This window comes from Abramis brama, assembly GCF_963993115.1.
Source record: "Abramis brama genome assembly, chromosome: 20".
Taxonomy (NCBI): domain Eukaryota; kingdom Metazoa; phylum Chordata; class Actinopteri; order Cypriniformes; family Leuciscidae; genus Abramis; species Abramis brama.
Window position 1 is genome coordinate 22,316,661 of NC_139982.1, and position 15,877 is coordinate 22,332,537.

Sequence of the window (15,877 nt, forward strand, 5' to 3'; positions counted from 1 at the left end):
CATCTGTACAGTCAGAGCTGAACCACAACCAAAACAATGTTCTTCCGCAAAATGCATGCAGTTTTGTTTTTAGCGCAATTTTCCACCGGACAAAATTGCGATTGTTAACTCATGATTGCTGTTCTGTCTGTGCGCACCAATCTTGCACTTCTATCTACTCCTCAACCAGACCACCTAGAGACTTCGGGTTTTCGGCATTATGTTAAGGAAGGTCTAATTTCGGGAACGCACAAAAAAAAAACAGGAAAAGATTTTGGATTTCCTGGAAATTCCAGAAAAAATTCCGTTTTTTGCAAATTTCTCGGCAACCATAATAGCTATCGAGTTGAAACAAATTGCAATCGATAGCTTCTAAAATTTACAATAATATTAGAAAAAAAGAATTGATCAAAAATCTTTCCTTTATGCTTCAAAAATTTATTAAAACTTTATATGAAGGGAAATAAGAAAAATATTGCCTTTTCACCTATAAAACTATCTCTTAGTGTTGTGATCCCATGACGTGAGAAAATTGCGCTAAAACACTCACTGAGTTTTTATTACTTGTTTAACCGTCAGAGGGCCAAAAGTTCCTCAAAAGCAAACATAAGAAACCCTACTGTTGCAAAAAAATTATAATTTGAATGTCCTTGTAAGTTATAGATAATTCAAAGACTCTGTGTGATCACATTGCTCATTCCACCCATATTTAATGTTCATGTGGAGAGTGAATCACCAGAAATCACATTGAATTACAGCTTCTCTCCGGTATGCCCAGGGCTACACGAGATATTATGGTTAAAAATATTGAAATTCATTTGATCATATAGAGCATAGAAGCATATAGGGTGAAAACTCAAATAACTATTCTGGGCCAAATTGTTGTTCAGTGGGTGGATGAATCTGCAATAAGAGGACTTGAGAGAAGTGTTATGTTTAATGTGAAGTTAGATTTTTTTGTGCGGAATGGAGAATGTTCAAAAGAATCCATGATCAAAGGGCAAGAGGAAAAAGAGAAGTTTCAAAAGCAGATCTTCATGTCTACTTAGACAAACAGGGCAGATTCATGTTCTCCTGTTTATATAGTGCAAGCATGTAGGCCTATTAGTTTTAAAAGCTAAAAAAAAGATTGTAAATACTACTAAATAGACTAAATGCATTTTATAACATTAGCCTTAGGCTTAGTCTACCTTACAAAAATTACAATGGTATTTTAAAAAAAATATGAATTAATGCATTTTAAATAAAATCACCCCGAAACCCTTTTTTTACAGTGTGAAAGAGGTAAGGAATAATTGACGACAGGCCGTTGAATTATTAAAAAAAATACTCCGCTTCGCGTCGTGACCGCATTACCACCTCGGGTGTGCATTATTTTTCTAATAATTCAACGGCCCGGAGTCAATTATTCCGCTTATACTACAGTTACCACACCTCGAAACATTGTTCAAATGATGTATTTCTATACGTTTGTCAAGTTTTTGTCAATAAAAACGCTGTATGTAGGACTAATTTCTTACGCATCTAATCCCATGCCTCCTTTGCTAATTCCAAAACATAATTTTAGAGTTAGTAACAGAGGTTTGAGCCACTGATAGCAGACTAATGCTGGGGACACACTTAACGACTAGCTGAAATATTCCAAGACTGACTGTTTCCATCGACTGAAGCAGATTTTAAACACCGACTGTGAACACAGACTGAGCGCGCTGAACACGCGTTTGGGCATGATCAGTCATCATAAGTATCAAATTACATTCATAACCGGCCTTACAGTAAGTGTGTCCCCGGCTTAATGCAGTTATTAATGCAGTTATTAGAGAGAGAGAGAGAGAGAGAGAGAGAGAAGCATGTGCGTCAATATTATTATGCATTTATTAATTCAATTCGTTTTAATTCATTCATTCATTATTTTTTTCTATTATTGGCTGTAGACTAGCCTAATAAATGAAACACAAAGAAAGCCCTTTTAACAAGTAGGCCTATCAATAATTATTTATTTGTTATATTATCTGCAATAATTACACAAGCCCGTGCAGCAGGACTATCGATTTATTTATATATTCAGTTTAATTTTCTTTTGATTATAGATAGGACTATATACTTTATTTATTCAAATTAAACTGCATGTTTTCATTGATTGTGAAGTTAGACATCGAAAATTGCAATCAAGTGCAAGCTTTTTCTTGTAATGAATTGTATCCACTGATCTATATAATGACATATAGATCAGTGATTGTATCCTATTTTCCATTATTACAGTTAACTACGCGAAGTGATATGGAACTGTAATACCTGGAACTACTTTAGCCGTGCGTTTCCCTGAAAATAATTGCACACCTTACGTTCGTCAATCAATCAGATTCAAGCATTCAACAGCCCTGTAGTATAAATCAAATTAACCTATTGTGATCTGCAGTAAGTATTTTGGTGGAATCTAGTAACCATGTTAACTCTTTGTATGGGGTATATTTTTGTGTAAAATTAAAATATACTATTTGAATGAAACAGTGAGACAATTGTAGTCATTTTAAACATCACAGTTCTGAATACTATATATGCATAACAAATTATATTATTTTATATGTTCTCCGTCTGGGAGTCGAACCTCGGTCTGGGATCTGAAAACAGATTATCTTAAATGCTTATCTTACCTAAACGTATCCCATTTATTCCCTATGGTAGTGCTAATCACTACCGATACGATATATTTTTGGCCACAAGTGATTTTCATGGCGCTGTTCTGAGTTGGTTTTCCTGCGTCCTGTTACTGCCATAGACAGTATAAGAAGGTTACTGCAGCGCATAAATCATCTTCCGCCCTGCACACGGAAAGAGCTGTTCTCTTTTTAATAAAATAATAAATAATAGAATTACTATGTATGTGTTTTTTTTCGAAATTAAAAAAAGTGTTTAAACTATAAACAAGCTTAGTCATGCCCATTGATTTCCATAGTAGGAAAAAAAATTCAATGGAAGTCAACTGCCGTCAACTGTCTGGTTACCAACATTCTTTAAAATATCTTTTGTTTTCAACAGAAGAGAGAAACTCAAGAGGTTTGGAACAACTTGAGGGTGAGTAAATTACTAAATAATTTTTTTGGGAGAACCATCCCTTAAAAAAAAAAAAAAAATTAAAAAATAAGTCCTTCTCCCCGTCGGGGAATCGAACCCCGGTCTCCCGCGTGACAGGCGGGGATACTTACCACTATACTAACGAGGAGCGAGTGTCGAATATTTTATGGGCATTTAAAAAAAATGTTGGAACGTTTGGAAATGTGAAATTATTAAATTCCTCGTAAAATAAATTCATAACTTCGAACTAAAATTAAATTTAATCAATCAAGAAACGTCGTCTACGGATTTTCGGTGAGAAATTATGTTAATCTTACAGCCGGATGTTGAAAGGTTTTTCTTAGAAAAAGTAAAACAAAAGCGCCACCTGCTGGATTGCAAAAAGGGAGATTTTCTGGGGTTCTTGTGATGAATAAGAGTCAAGACAACAAAAACGAAATAATGATCATGTTCCACTTTATTGTAACTTTGTCTTCACATTACAGAGAAAAGGCTTGCATGTACATAAGGCCAAGAGTGAATGTGTTAATGTGGAAAGAACGATGAAATGAACAAACAGACTCCAGTGGGAATGCTAAGAAAACACAGAGAAAATTATTGGATGTGGATTGTGTGGGATAAAATCACAATACAAAAAAAAAGACATTATCCATTCAAGACACATTTACAGTACATGTAATGTTTGAGATTAAAAGTTCTGAATAATAATCACTCAGGGGGACGTGCAAGGTGATCTGTACAAATGTTCTAGGGAGGGTTACATTAAACCAGTGATTTGGGAATGCTATAACCATCGGCCCTTAATCTGTAACAGATTACCCAGTCAAATTATGTCCATGTGTGTATGTGGTACATAAAGCAACAACTCCAGCACCTGAACGTAAAGCATTTCACGTATCTTAAAAATAAAGCACATCGAAGTCCCTCATGCCTATAGTAGCTCAAATACATACAAATCTGAACAAGGTGATACATGAATGCCCACTACAGGTCCTACTGAGGCTTATGTACCAAAGTTTTTGGACAAAGGCTACGTATCCTCATCCTGTCTGTGACCCTTTACAACATCAGCTTCCTGTCTGGGTGCTCAGAGCGACCCGCCCTCTGATGCCTCACTTCCAGATGTTTGCTCTGGACTCGGTCGAAGTGCTGGAGCAGTTCACTGTAGTCGATGTGCGGCTGGGCCAATCGTTTGTCCTTGACGGGTGCCTTTGGGGGATCTCTGGAAAATTAAAACACGTGAGAACAGGCCGAATATTCAATCCAGAAGATATCAAACTTTTTACTAAGTACTATGAGAACAGACCGACTCTGATTGTTCAGCGTGGTTCTGGTACTTACACGGTCCTCATGAGTTCAGGGTTTGGCACACAGCTGAGCCGATGCGAGAGCAGCTGGAACGCCTGACTCTGAGGAAGCAACATCAACAGGCCGTACAGAGCCTTGATGAGATATGGGTTATGCTCTACATCCAGTAGCTGAAGACGAAGGTCTGCAAAGAGAGTGAGTGTTAATGTGGAGAGACAGTTTGAGAATATATGAGAAACAGTTTGAGAAACACTCACAGGTGAAGATGGGGCTCTCGATTAGCTGCACAAGTTTATCCACCTCCATGAGGAAGTCCACAGTTACCTCCAGATCTCCGCTGATCAGCTCAAGTCAAGGTGTGTTTTGTAATTAAAAGTAGGACGGATTAAACTGAGTGGCAGTAAAGATGCTAATAACAGATTTCTGTTACAAAATATTTCAAATAGATGCAGTTCTTGTGAACTTTCTATTCATCAAAGAATCCTGTACGGTTTCCACAAAAATATTAAGCAGCACAACTTTTTTTTTTAACACTGATAATAATAAGAAATGTTTGTTGAGCAGCAAATCAGCATATTAGAATTATTTCTGAAGGATCATGTGACACTGAAGACTGGAGTAATGATGCTGAAAATTCAGCTTTGTCATCACAAGAATATATTACATTTTAAAATATATTAACAGAAAACAGTTATTTTAAACTGTAATAATATTTCACAATATTACCTTTTTTACTGTATTTTTAATCAAATAAATGCAGCCTTGATGAGCATAAAAGACTTTCAAAAACCAAAAAAATCTTAAACTTTAAACTAGAAACTAGCAAACAAAATTTGGAGTCAGTCTGGAATAGAAAGATATATTATAGACTGTTTACAGCAAGGATACAATTTCTGGATGAGGTCGTAGGCATGCTGATAGTTCTGGGTCAGGAAGCAGAGGGACACAGTGGCCACTGGATTGTGACACCAAGAGCGATAGAGACAGCAGAAAAGAGCACAGCTTTCCTGAAGGGTGTAAAGTAGAAATGGAGAACAATAATTATTAGCACAATTTGACTGGATTTGGATCTGTTTTAAAGATTCTAGACCTCAAAGCAAATGTTACCTGTGTGTGCAAGTCCTTGAGCTGGTTCCGCAGCTGGAACAGTTCGGCTGAGGTAAGCAGAATAGTGTTAAGTGTCTGCACCATGGTGGAGGCAAACTTCAGATCTTCCTCTTTGAGTAAGATGTCCGCCATAGAGTGAAATATGTTCTCCGCGTGCAGGAGGAGACATAGCTGCCTGTTAGGAAGTAGAGGAAACTTACTAAAATAATCTGACATTGAAAGATTAGTGGTGTCCTCAGATTTCCAGGAGTTTCTTCTTGAACTACTACAATTCGCACAGGTTTAAATCTTTGAGGAACTAGTCTTTGTTAAAAGGAACAAGGACGGTTTTACCTGATGATGAAGGCCCCTCTTACTTCTAGAAGTTTCCGCTCTAAACTGAAGCGCTTGAGCAAATTAATCATGAACTTGTAGAAGTACGAGTTCATGCTGGGAGTTGAGGGAGACAAGTCTGTCATCTTAGATCCTGTCAAATAAAAAAAAATGGTTGGTTTGATTTCACAAATCACAATTTTGGTATTATTTGGCTTTTCTGGTTTATAGCCAGATATAAATAGTACTAGAAATTGGTTACCCACCAACCACCATTGGCTGTCCATCTTGGACCCCACCTGGAATATGGAGCTCTGTTTTGCTATCAGAGTTGTCGCACAACCCAGAAGTGTCCGTCTGCCCAGCAGGTGACGATGCAATTTCTGCTAAAACCTCCAAGTCTTTTAAAATCACCTGTGAACAATATTTGTTCTTTAAAATGGCTTTCGCCTTGGTAGATTGGCACTGAGATTATTGGAAGTTATGATGACTTACTTCATCAGACTCGTCTGATAGTGTCTTCAGTAACATGGGGAACAAACTATCTGTGTGCTTGAACATCTGCCAAGGACATACAGTGGAATTAATCACTTTTAGCATTGCATGTTTTAGTATTACCTGAAACTGCATATTTAAAGGGATAGTTCACCCAAAAATGAAAATTCATTTACTCAGCCTCATGTTATTTCAAACCTGTATGAGATTCTTTCTTTCTTCTGCTGAACACAATAAGATATTTTGAAGAATGTTGGTAACCAGACAGTTGTCGGTACCCATTGACTTCCATAGTATTTTTTTCCTGCTATGGAAGTCAATGGGTGCCGACAACTCTCTGTTTACCAACATTCTTTAAAATATCTCCTTTTGTGTTCAATAGAAGAAAGAAACTCATACAGGTTTGAAACAACATGAGGCTGAGTAAACGATGACAGAATTTTCCTTTTTGAGTGAACTATCCCTTTAAAAGGACATTTAAAGAAACCTTGCGAGGGGTCTTGATGTACAAATGGTACAGCCACTTCAACACAGCGATGCGAGTCATCATTCCGGTGGATGAATCGTGTAAATGTCTGTCCAGTACTTGCACTATGCCATCCAGATCCAGATTTACCACAGACCTGTCAGAACTACACAGCATAGAGAAAACAATTTGATGTTGCATTTATTCAGAGGAGTAAACTACTCAGGTTTAAAGCTACTGGTCGACTCTTCTAGTACAATTAGTATTAATTAATAAATTATTTCCTATGTTTAATGTGTTACATCATAAAACAGAAAGACATACAGTGTTTTCTAGTCAGTGAATGTCAAAAAGTACCTTGCTGGAGTGAAGAAAGAGATGTTGCTGAAGCCTACAGAGTCCTGAGACTCATTTAGGGAATCTAAAATCAGAAACAGACATATCAAATCAAAGCAGGAAATGTTACTAAAAGTATTGCAATATACTTAACATTATGCATAATGTGTTATTTTATTAAATACACCACCATAGGATCTCATAATCCTCTAAAAATCATTCTAATATCCTGATTTGAATTTCTTATAATGATCAATGATGAAAACATTGGGAACTATGATACATTTTTTCAGGATTCTTTGATGAATAGGAAGTTCAAAAGCACAGCATTTGAAACTATAATTTTTTGTAAGAATGTAAAATGTCTATTTGAATCAATTTAATGCATTCTTGCTAAAAAACAAACTGACCCGAACAGTGTACCTATTTAGAAAATATGAAGGAGCATGTGCAAAAAGAAAAAGTTTGGATGCATTGGCCGGGAATCGAACCCGGGCCTCCCGCGTGGCAGGCGAGAATTCTACCACTGAACCACCAATGCGTTCCTGAAATCCTAATGTCGCCCTCTGGCTTCCAAAGTGAGGCCCCTGTCAAAGACAATTACCATATTTGACCACTAGGTGGCATGTTTCCATCCCTCCATTCCTTTTATTGATAGCCAGGGGGCGACATTATCTTCACAGATATGCATTGGTGGTTCAGTGGTAGAATTCTCGCCTGCCACGCGGGAGGCCCGGGTTCGATTCCCGGCCAATGCAGTCAATTTTTTTTTTCTTACCCCTTCATCTCAAGTTTCTTCCACAAATATAAATAAAATAGTATAAATAAAATGTAGCAAAAAATATATAATAAAAAACATGCCATTCAGATCTCCCTCTTTCTTTGGAGTCTCATCACTTGGAGGAGAAGTTTTGGTCTGTGATTCTTCATCATCTTCATCGTCTTCAGGAGTCACAAGCTTCATCAGGCTATGATTACATGCACTGGCAGCCTCTTTAGTACCTGGAGAGAGCTTATTGAGGAAATAGATCTGAGCGGTGACAACCTAATATTAACAAAAAACATGTAGCTGAATGGCACTGCACAGAAAACATCTAACAGAAAATGCAGTGCTGAGACTGAGAGTATATGCAAACGCAGTGTAGGATACTCTTTTTGCGGTCATCATATGAAAGGCAAGGCAGCACTGCAGTCAGTATGCCAGAGGAATACGGCAGTACAACTCTCCCGGCAAGCTGGATGAATTCTCTCATCCATGTCATAGACGTCAACTGGATGAGATCGTTAGCTGCAGAAAGACAAAATAGATAATTACACTACTTGCCTATACACTCCTTGTACATATCTTTACATCTGACTCACTGGACTTTGATTCATCAGACACTTGACAGTGGATGACTAAGATGTTGGCCATTTCTGCAAATTTGACGCTGGAAGGATTCTTCTTAATTTCTTTCAGGAATTCCCCCAAAACCACCTCACACCTATTGAACAGCAACGGTTAATGCTCTTTGAAACTGAGAAAAGGAAGTAGAAAAGAGGAAGAGGGAGAAACAATCTCAGGTAAAGGTGGAGATGGTGAGACATACATCCGCCTGATCTCTTTGCTGCTGTCTCCAAGAATCTGGAAGAGTCCGTCTAGAAATTCTGGCAGATAATCCAGGAGGTTGATATCAGGAACTGACTCCAACACGTGGATCTGGAGCAGAGCCAAACCATCACAGGAAGTCACAAAAACATAATGCAACTATTATCAATTCTGTTATCGTGAACTAAAACTATTAGAGTGCTCAACTCACCCAGGAGATAATGAATTGGCGGGCATACTGGTTGTTCGAGTAAATTCTCTCACGCAACAGAGGGACAAAAGCCACTAGGTCAAATTTGTTGCTCTCTGTTACGATGTCCTTAAAATAAAAGACGAATGCTAGTTAGATTATGTCACTATTTCAACTGATAACTTCTGAAATCTCTCATCAAACTCACCTTAAGAAGCCGATCCAGGAGTTCAGATCCACTCTTTACGTTTGGATCAGGATCTGCAGCAAGCTATAAAGAGCAGATCACGTGACACTCAACAAAAAACTGACTTTACAGCAGGAAAAAGTTATAAAAGGAATAATGTTCAAAATGTCAGTAACACAATTAAAGCGTGTTTTCCCTATCATTAAGTTATACTGTCTTTTAGAAAAGATTACAACAGAAACTTTTTTACCAGTGTTATTTCAGTATTATTTATATGATATTTTACTATTTATTAATTTCAGTTTAAATTTTTGTAATTTTGTTTTGAGCATTTGTCATTTCATTAGTTTAAGTTTGTTTTTAAATAATTCTATTTAGCTTTAATTTATTTATTTTAGTTCTGATAACTTTAGTACTTATTTCAGTTAATGCAGCATTTCTAATTGTCGTTTAAAGGGTTAGTTCACCCAAAAATGAAAATTCTTTCATAATTGACTCCTAAAAGTAATTCATATGAATTGAGCGGTTTAATCCAAATTTTTCTGAAGAGACACGATCACTTTATATGATGAACAGATTGAATTTAGGCTCTGTGTTTCGGAGATGAACGAAAGTATTACAGGTTTGGAACAACATGAGGGTGAGTGAATTATGACAGAATTTTCATTTTTGGGTGATATAACCCTTTAAGTTCTTTAAGTTTTTGACCTAATATTTATATTTTATTTCTTTTCAGCTTTATTTTAATGACCAAAAACAAGTTTCATTGAGTTACATCAGGTACACTAAATTAGTACATCACGGTAAACAAAAAGAAAATAAGCAATGTTGTCGTTTAAGTTTTTTATATCTTATTTTAGTTAACGTTTTTTAATTCAAATAACAAACAATGTGTTTTATGGTTTTAGTTAACTAAATAAATAACCCTTTATTTGGTGACGACAACACTGCTTTTTACCCCTAAGAAATATTACTTTCTATTTAAATACTTGAATGGTACTGATTACTAAACTATTCAAAACTAGCATGAATTACCATGCGTTTCATTTTCTACCTTTCATGCATGCATCTAGACATGAAGAGGCATCCGTTTACCTTGCTAAGCCCATCAAACAGCACATTGAAGTGGGGCAGCACTGCTCCTCTGGCAACCTTCACTATATTGTAAAGGGCCTCACAGGCGTAGTAGCGCAGACGGCTGTCAGAGTCATTGAAACAGGTAAGAACCGGATCAATGAGTTCCTTCAGGTACAATCCAGAATCCTGAGAAGCACAAAAGATAAGATAAACAAGCAAAATGCTTTAGAATTTCATGCACACTGAACATATAGCGGTCAATTTCAATAAGCACCAATGAATCAAAGACCTCCTGTTTTGCACAATTAGCTCACATACCTTTCCCAGGGCAATGGAGCACGCCGCCAGCCCAATGAGGCCTCCTTTTCGGCTGTGAGGGTGCTGGGACAGCGCAAACTCTGTGGCCAGTACCTGGATGACATGTCTGATCTGTGCAGAGTTGTTCTGGGCTACAAATTCCCGTACAAGCCTGGCAGAAGATTGGGGGAAAGCATTCTAATAATTCATTTGAAAATACTGGCTGGGCTTCAAAAGTACTTGTAATTATGTAATAGACGCTGTTTGGACTATGGGCTATTGATCATAAGCATGACTAATGAGTTCATGTGACATGTCAGATGACCAGCTCTCCATTGGGCAAAATAACAAATACCAACGACTTATTACAGAGAGAAACTAACTGTAGATGTTAAACTACTGCATGCAGTAGAATGTGTATCAGTGCAATAAGGAAGAATAAACAAGTCTAACAGGATCTGAATGAACATAAATGTGATGTTTATATCCATTGAAAAGCATATCCTCTTATTTATGAGTATTTTGACCTACCAAACAATAGGTTATGACTCACTTTTCAATCTCAAGGGCTGCAACCTTCCTCTTCTCGTACAGTTTGTCGTTGAGAGCTCTCACAATGTTTGGTGTTAGTGGAGAAAAATCCTTTTCTGTGTTCATTTTTTCAAAGTATTTCAGAAAAAAAAACTTAACTTACGCATAGGACACAACTATGAATGATAAAACTGATCTTTGAATACAGCTCAGAGAGTTAATTAAGAGAAAGTATCATTAGATGACAGTTCGGTCAGTGTATGACGGAATACATGTGTTAATATTTCATCTAAGAGATTTTCGTCATCACGCGCTTGTATTGTTACAAACAAAAACGGCGCCCTAAAATCTGTTTCCGAGGCAGAATCTCATCACAAGCATCACTTATAAAATAACAGGACCTGCGGTCTGCGACACTGAACTGAAAGCGGAGAGCAAATGATGAGCAGTTACAGCCAAAGCAGAATAAAAGCCTTAACACATCTATAACTTAAATAATTTAGAGCCGATGATCCGGGGAAAAACGCGGTTGTTTCTGTACAGAACATAAACCAGATAATTATTTCCTCGCCAGTGATGACAGAAGCAGATCGCAGTGTTTTTCAATGAAATAAATTGACCATAGCCGCCATATATCCCAGCTCACATGACTTCCTACAAGCATCACCGCCTGGTAAATCGAGCTCCGACTAATGGATTTGTTTTGATTACGTCAAAAGAGTCACATGTTGTTTGAAATCACATGGCTGGTGCATACTACTTTTACTAATTTTGCCACAGAAATATATGGTAAAAATAGTAATATAAATGGCTGAGGTTTTATCTCTTAAAAAAAAAAAAAGAACTTTTATTTCTTGCTGTTGTGTGTATATTTGTACATATTGTATGTATGACCTCTAGGCTATCTATTATTTATAATGTTGTCTTTTTAAGTATATCTGTTTAATAATCGCCAGTTTTTAATTCATTTGTTTGTTTGTTTGTTTAGCTGGACCGACCTCAAAAGAGTGTGATTGGTGGTTTAACGTCTTAAGGCCCTACCGAGTCCGAATTTATCGCATGCGTTTTTTCGCATTCGTGATTCGGTGACTCTGAATTGTCAAAACACCATTCAAAATGCTTGCTACGGATGCGAAAAACGCAGAAAATCGATGCTTAACGTGATTGACATAACGTGAGGTCGTATTTATAACGTGCGAAAATTTCGGACGCGAATTAGACAGCCACTGCACTGTTTACTAGTTAGTTGCGTTCGACTTGAAGCGATGTATGACATCAAAGTACCGCGAGAGCGATTCAAAAGCATACGGAACCGTCTGCTCTCAAATCGCTCTCGCGGTACTTTGATGTAATACACCGATCAGCAGGTGTCACTCATCAAATTCATTTAGTGTTTCGTCTTTGAAGTATTTAATCCAAGTTTACTTCAGTAAGAACCCTTTGACATATAGAGTAAATATCAGGCTAGGCCTACTTATATTAACATTGCTGTTTTACAAAACAATTTTCCAAACGCTTATCAAAAAAAGAAAGAACTCTAAATAAAGAAGGATTCTGCAACACAAATGGCACGCTATCATAAATCAAAGGTGTGAACTCCTACGTTTATTTTATTTGGGGTGAAATATAATATCAGTGTTTTAGTGTAAGATTTAACATGTCATTTTCCCTCACACAGGTGTTTCTGCATCTTGCAGCATTACTTTGTGCTGTTGGGAGTGTTTCTGGTAAGGTAACATGTGACGGAAATGGTGTCATCTCAGTGAAGTCTAGTTATTAAAGCCATTTTTCATCCAGGTGAATGTGAGATATCACAATGTTCTGACCCGACCACCTGCATTTTGTCGCAGAGGCAAACTTGTAAATGTGCAGTTGGCTACTTCGGAGATCTCTGTGACCGGGGTAAAGGACAGTCAGCCTTGCTGAAAGAGACTGCTTAAACCAGTTGATTTGCTTAGCTGGTTTAAACTTATCTCCCAGCCTAGCGTTTAGCTGGTTGGATTCACAAAAAGCTTAAGAGAAATTCGAAAAATCCTAAAATGTTCATTTAAATAATCCTAAGAGCAGGTATTGAACATCTCTTACGTTTTGAAATATGTCCTTTATTATTATTAAAATATATTAAATATAAAATGACCGGCTCTAGGTTGGAGGTAATCATCTTATAAGTTATTTACAATGCATTAAGTATTTGTGTGAATGAAAAAAAAAAAGTGTTTATCATCTCTTAAATTAGAAAATAAAGAAAATGGCAGTTAATAAGATTTTCATTCTTAAGAATGTTTTGTGAATCTTACCCTGTGGCCAGTTGAATAAACTGCTTGGTCTAGTCTTAGAAGTTAGTCATCTAACTTTTCTTATAAGACTGGTCATAACCTTTTTTTAAAGTTACATAACGATTGGGCTAGTTTGAATCCGAAAAGTATGACTGATTAGCCCTCACTAATTGCTGGTTGGTCAGACTAAGTCTTAACTTAATGGCTGTTTAAGCAACTGGCCCCAATCTCTTTGCCAAGTACTAGCTAAGACTAAACCAGCGGTTTTCTTTGTCATGTTGTTTTAACTGGACAATTTTCTTTTCAAGTCGCAACAATGAATGTGACGTGTGGAAAAGACTTCATTTCCATCCTGGTGGATGAAGAGTACTTCAAATACTACAATGTGGGAGTTGAAGCGGTTCATTTGACTAATGCCAGCTGCCGTGCATATGGAGAGGAGATCTCTGGATCAGCTTATTTCACAGTGCACACACCAATGGACCAGTACACTGCCTGTGGAGGTAAACCTCTGGAGGTAAAGTACTGTTTTTCTCATTTAAAAAAAGCATTTACATGTTACATATTCCTAAATGGCATCTACTCTTCTTAACAGAAGAACATAACGCACATTGTTTACTCTTTAACACTGATGTCTGACCCACCTGTCTACGGAAACATTGTGAGAGATCCGGTTGTGCAGATTGAGTACAAGTGCATCTATCCATACATCCGCAGAGTTAGCCTGGCGTTTCCAATCATCTCTTTCTCTAGGTAATGCTCTGATGTTAAATTACATTGATAAAAGAAGTGCATTCAACCGATTTGATTTGTTTTTAAAGTGAAAGAATGTTCAAGGTGGATGAAGTGGATGCCAAGGTGGAGATGAGTTTGTTCAAAGATCACACATACACTGAGGCTTTCACCAGCCCACCTACTATTAAGCTCAGGGATCAAATCTACGTGCAGATTCAAGTGACGGAGCCAGAAGACTTCTTCCACCTGAAAGTCAATGAGTGTTGGGCTTCGCAGACTCCTCAAGCTAATGATAAGTCAGGCTTTAGCCACACACTGCTGGCAAACGGGTGAGCTGGTATTGGAAATCGTTTTATCTTTAAATGTTAAATCCATGACCAAGTGTATCTAATTAGCATAAATAACCATAGAAGTCACTTTCAAATCAAGCAGCTTTCTGTTGTTCAACATGGCAAATTTATGTGACCAACCTGAACACAAGCAGGATCACAAATTTTTTTTGCACTCACACAATACTCCAGATCATGCAAATTTCGATTTAAATGACTGGGTTTTGAATGCGAAATTTCGCCGAAAAGTGTGATTGGACCTTTACTCAGAGGTCACTTCCAAATTATATTGGTAAACACGGCGAATTTGCTTAAAGTTCAACGAACTTGAATCCAATGGGAGATATGCAAAGGAAAATGTTTCGGCAAACATTACGAAAATTCGCCAAACAGTGGTAAATGTGACTGCACTCTAATTCATATGAATTCACACAATCTAATTTGTATGTTTTTTGTATAATCTGCTTGCGTCCCAGTGATGGTTACATGTAATTTGGGTGTAATGGTGGAGCTAGAAGGTCCAACTACACCCTATTCTTAACTCTATCCCTCACTCTATCCCTCCACCCAGTAGAAAGATAGATTAGCTGGACTTGGTCAGCTCAACCCATAACATCCAGAGAGGGGGAGCTTGATGTCATTTGGCTTTGCAGGGAGCACCACTTGCCTTCATGCTTACTTTTCTAATATTTGTACGTTTCCATACGAACCGTGTTATATAAACGAAATCACCACCTTGTAAAATGGTTACGTTTTCTCGCGAGATTGAGTTGCAATAATTTCCAAATAAATATTTCACCCTTCAGAAAATGCCTTGACGTATTCCTATTTGTCTTTAAGGTGCGCAAATGACAAAACGACTTCATTTGGTAATGGTACGGCGCACCCTGCAGGAAGAAACGGTGAGGGGTCGACTGTCCGTTACTCGTTTGATATGTTTCGGTTTATACACGAGCCCCACAGTTTCTACCTGCACTGCACTGTGCATCTTTGCACACCTGAGGATGGACAGTCTTGTATTCCTGTAAGCATTTTTTTTAACCTGTTAGGATTTGGACAATCACGTTTTCAATTTTTAACCTGACCTGATTTATTTTTAGAAATGTAAAACTATATCCAAAAGAGAGGTTGTTGTGGAGGAGCAGGCTCAAGGCCTACTTTCTTATGGACCAATCAGACGAGAGCTACCAGTTACACCCAAGATAAGTATGTTTATATATGGCGTTTAATATATAAATACCATATGTAGCAATGCTTTATATCATGTTTGAACTGTATGGATTCTCATTTTAGATCTCCTCACATTGGTGCTTCCATTGGGAGTGATTTGGACTCTGGGCATCTTCTTTCTCGTCCTCATCAGCATCGCTAAAGCTGGAATAAGACGACACATGACAAACACCTAAATAAAACTAATTTTCACCCAACACATAGTGGTTTGTGTTGGGTACAAAAGCTACCCCAAGAACACAAGCTAACTATTGGAATGATAGTCGTGAACTCTTCATGATGGATCCTTACACATTCTCTGTCAAGAAAATTCAGTTTTTGACTTGAAATATGAATATGATTTCCAGAGAGGGGCATAT

The 15,877-nt window shown here is 37.4% G+C and overlaps 2 protein-coding genes across 2 annotated transcripts; one reads left to right on the forward strand and one right to left on the reverse strand.

Moving 5' to 3' along the window:
* Positions 1–3,493: 3,493 nt before the first annotated feature.
* On the reverse strand, positions 3,494–11,639 carry vac14 (vac14 homolog). Its single transcript, XM_084094379.1, has 19 exons — positions 10,971–11,639; positions 10,439–10,589; positions 10,139–10,306; positions 9,065–9,127; positions 8,878–8,985; positions 8,668–8,777; positions 8,441–8,562; positions 8,229–8,366; positions 7,940–8,080; positions 7,100–7,163; positions 6,764–6,908; positions 6,277–6,342; positions 6,048–6,195; positions 5,803–5,935; positions 5,470–5,644; positions 5,251–5,369; positions 4,620–4,699; positions 4,396–4,546; positions 3,494–4,276 (listed from the first exon to the last, which is right to left on the reverse strand). Exons 1-19 carry the CDS (start codon positions 11,072–11,074, stop codon positions 4,114–4,116), a joined length of 2,349 nt encoding a protein of 782 aa, XP_083950505.1. The 5' UTR covers positions 11,075–11,639; the 3' UTR covers positions 3,494–4,113.
* Positions 11,640–12,813: 1,174 nt separating this feature from the next.
* On the forward strand, positions 12,814–15,877 carry zpd (zona pellucida glycoprotein d). Its single transcript, XM_084094720.1, has 7 exons — positions 12,814–12,850; positions 13,533–13,741; positions 13,820–13,977; positions 14,046–14,288; positions 15,129–15,312; positions 15,389–15,494; positions 15,582–15,877. Exons 2-7 carry the CDS (start codon positions 13,541–13,543, stop codon positions 15,692–15,694), a joined length of 1,005 nt encoding a protein of 334 aa, XP_083950846.1. The 5' UTR covers positions 12,814–12,850; positions 13,533–13,540; the 3' UTR covers positions 15,695–15,877.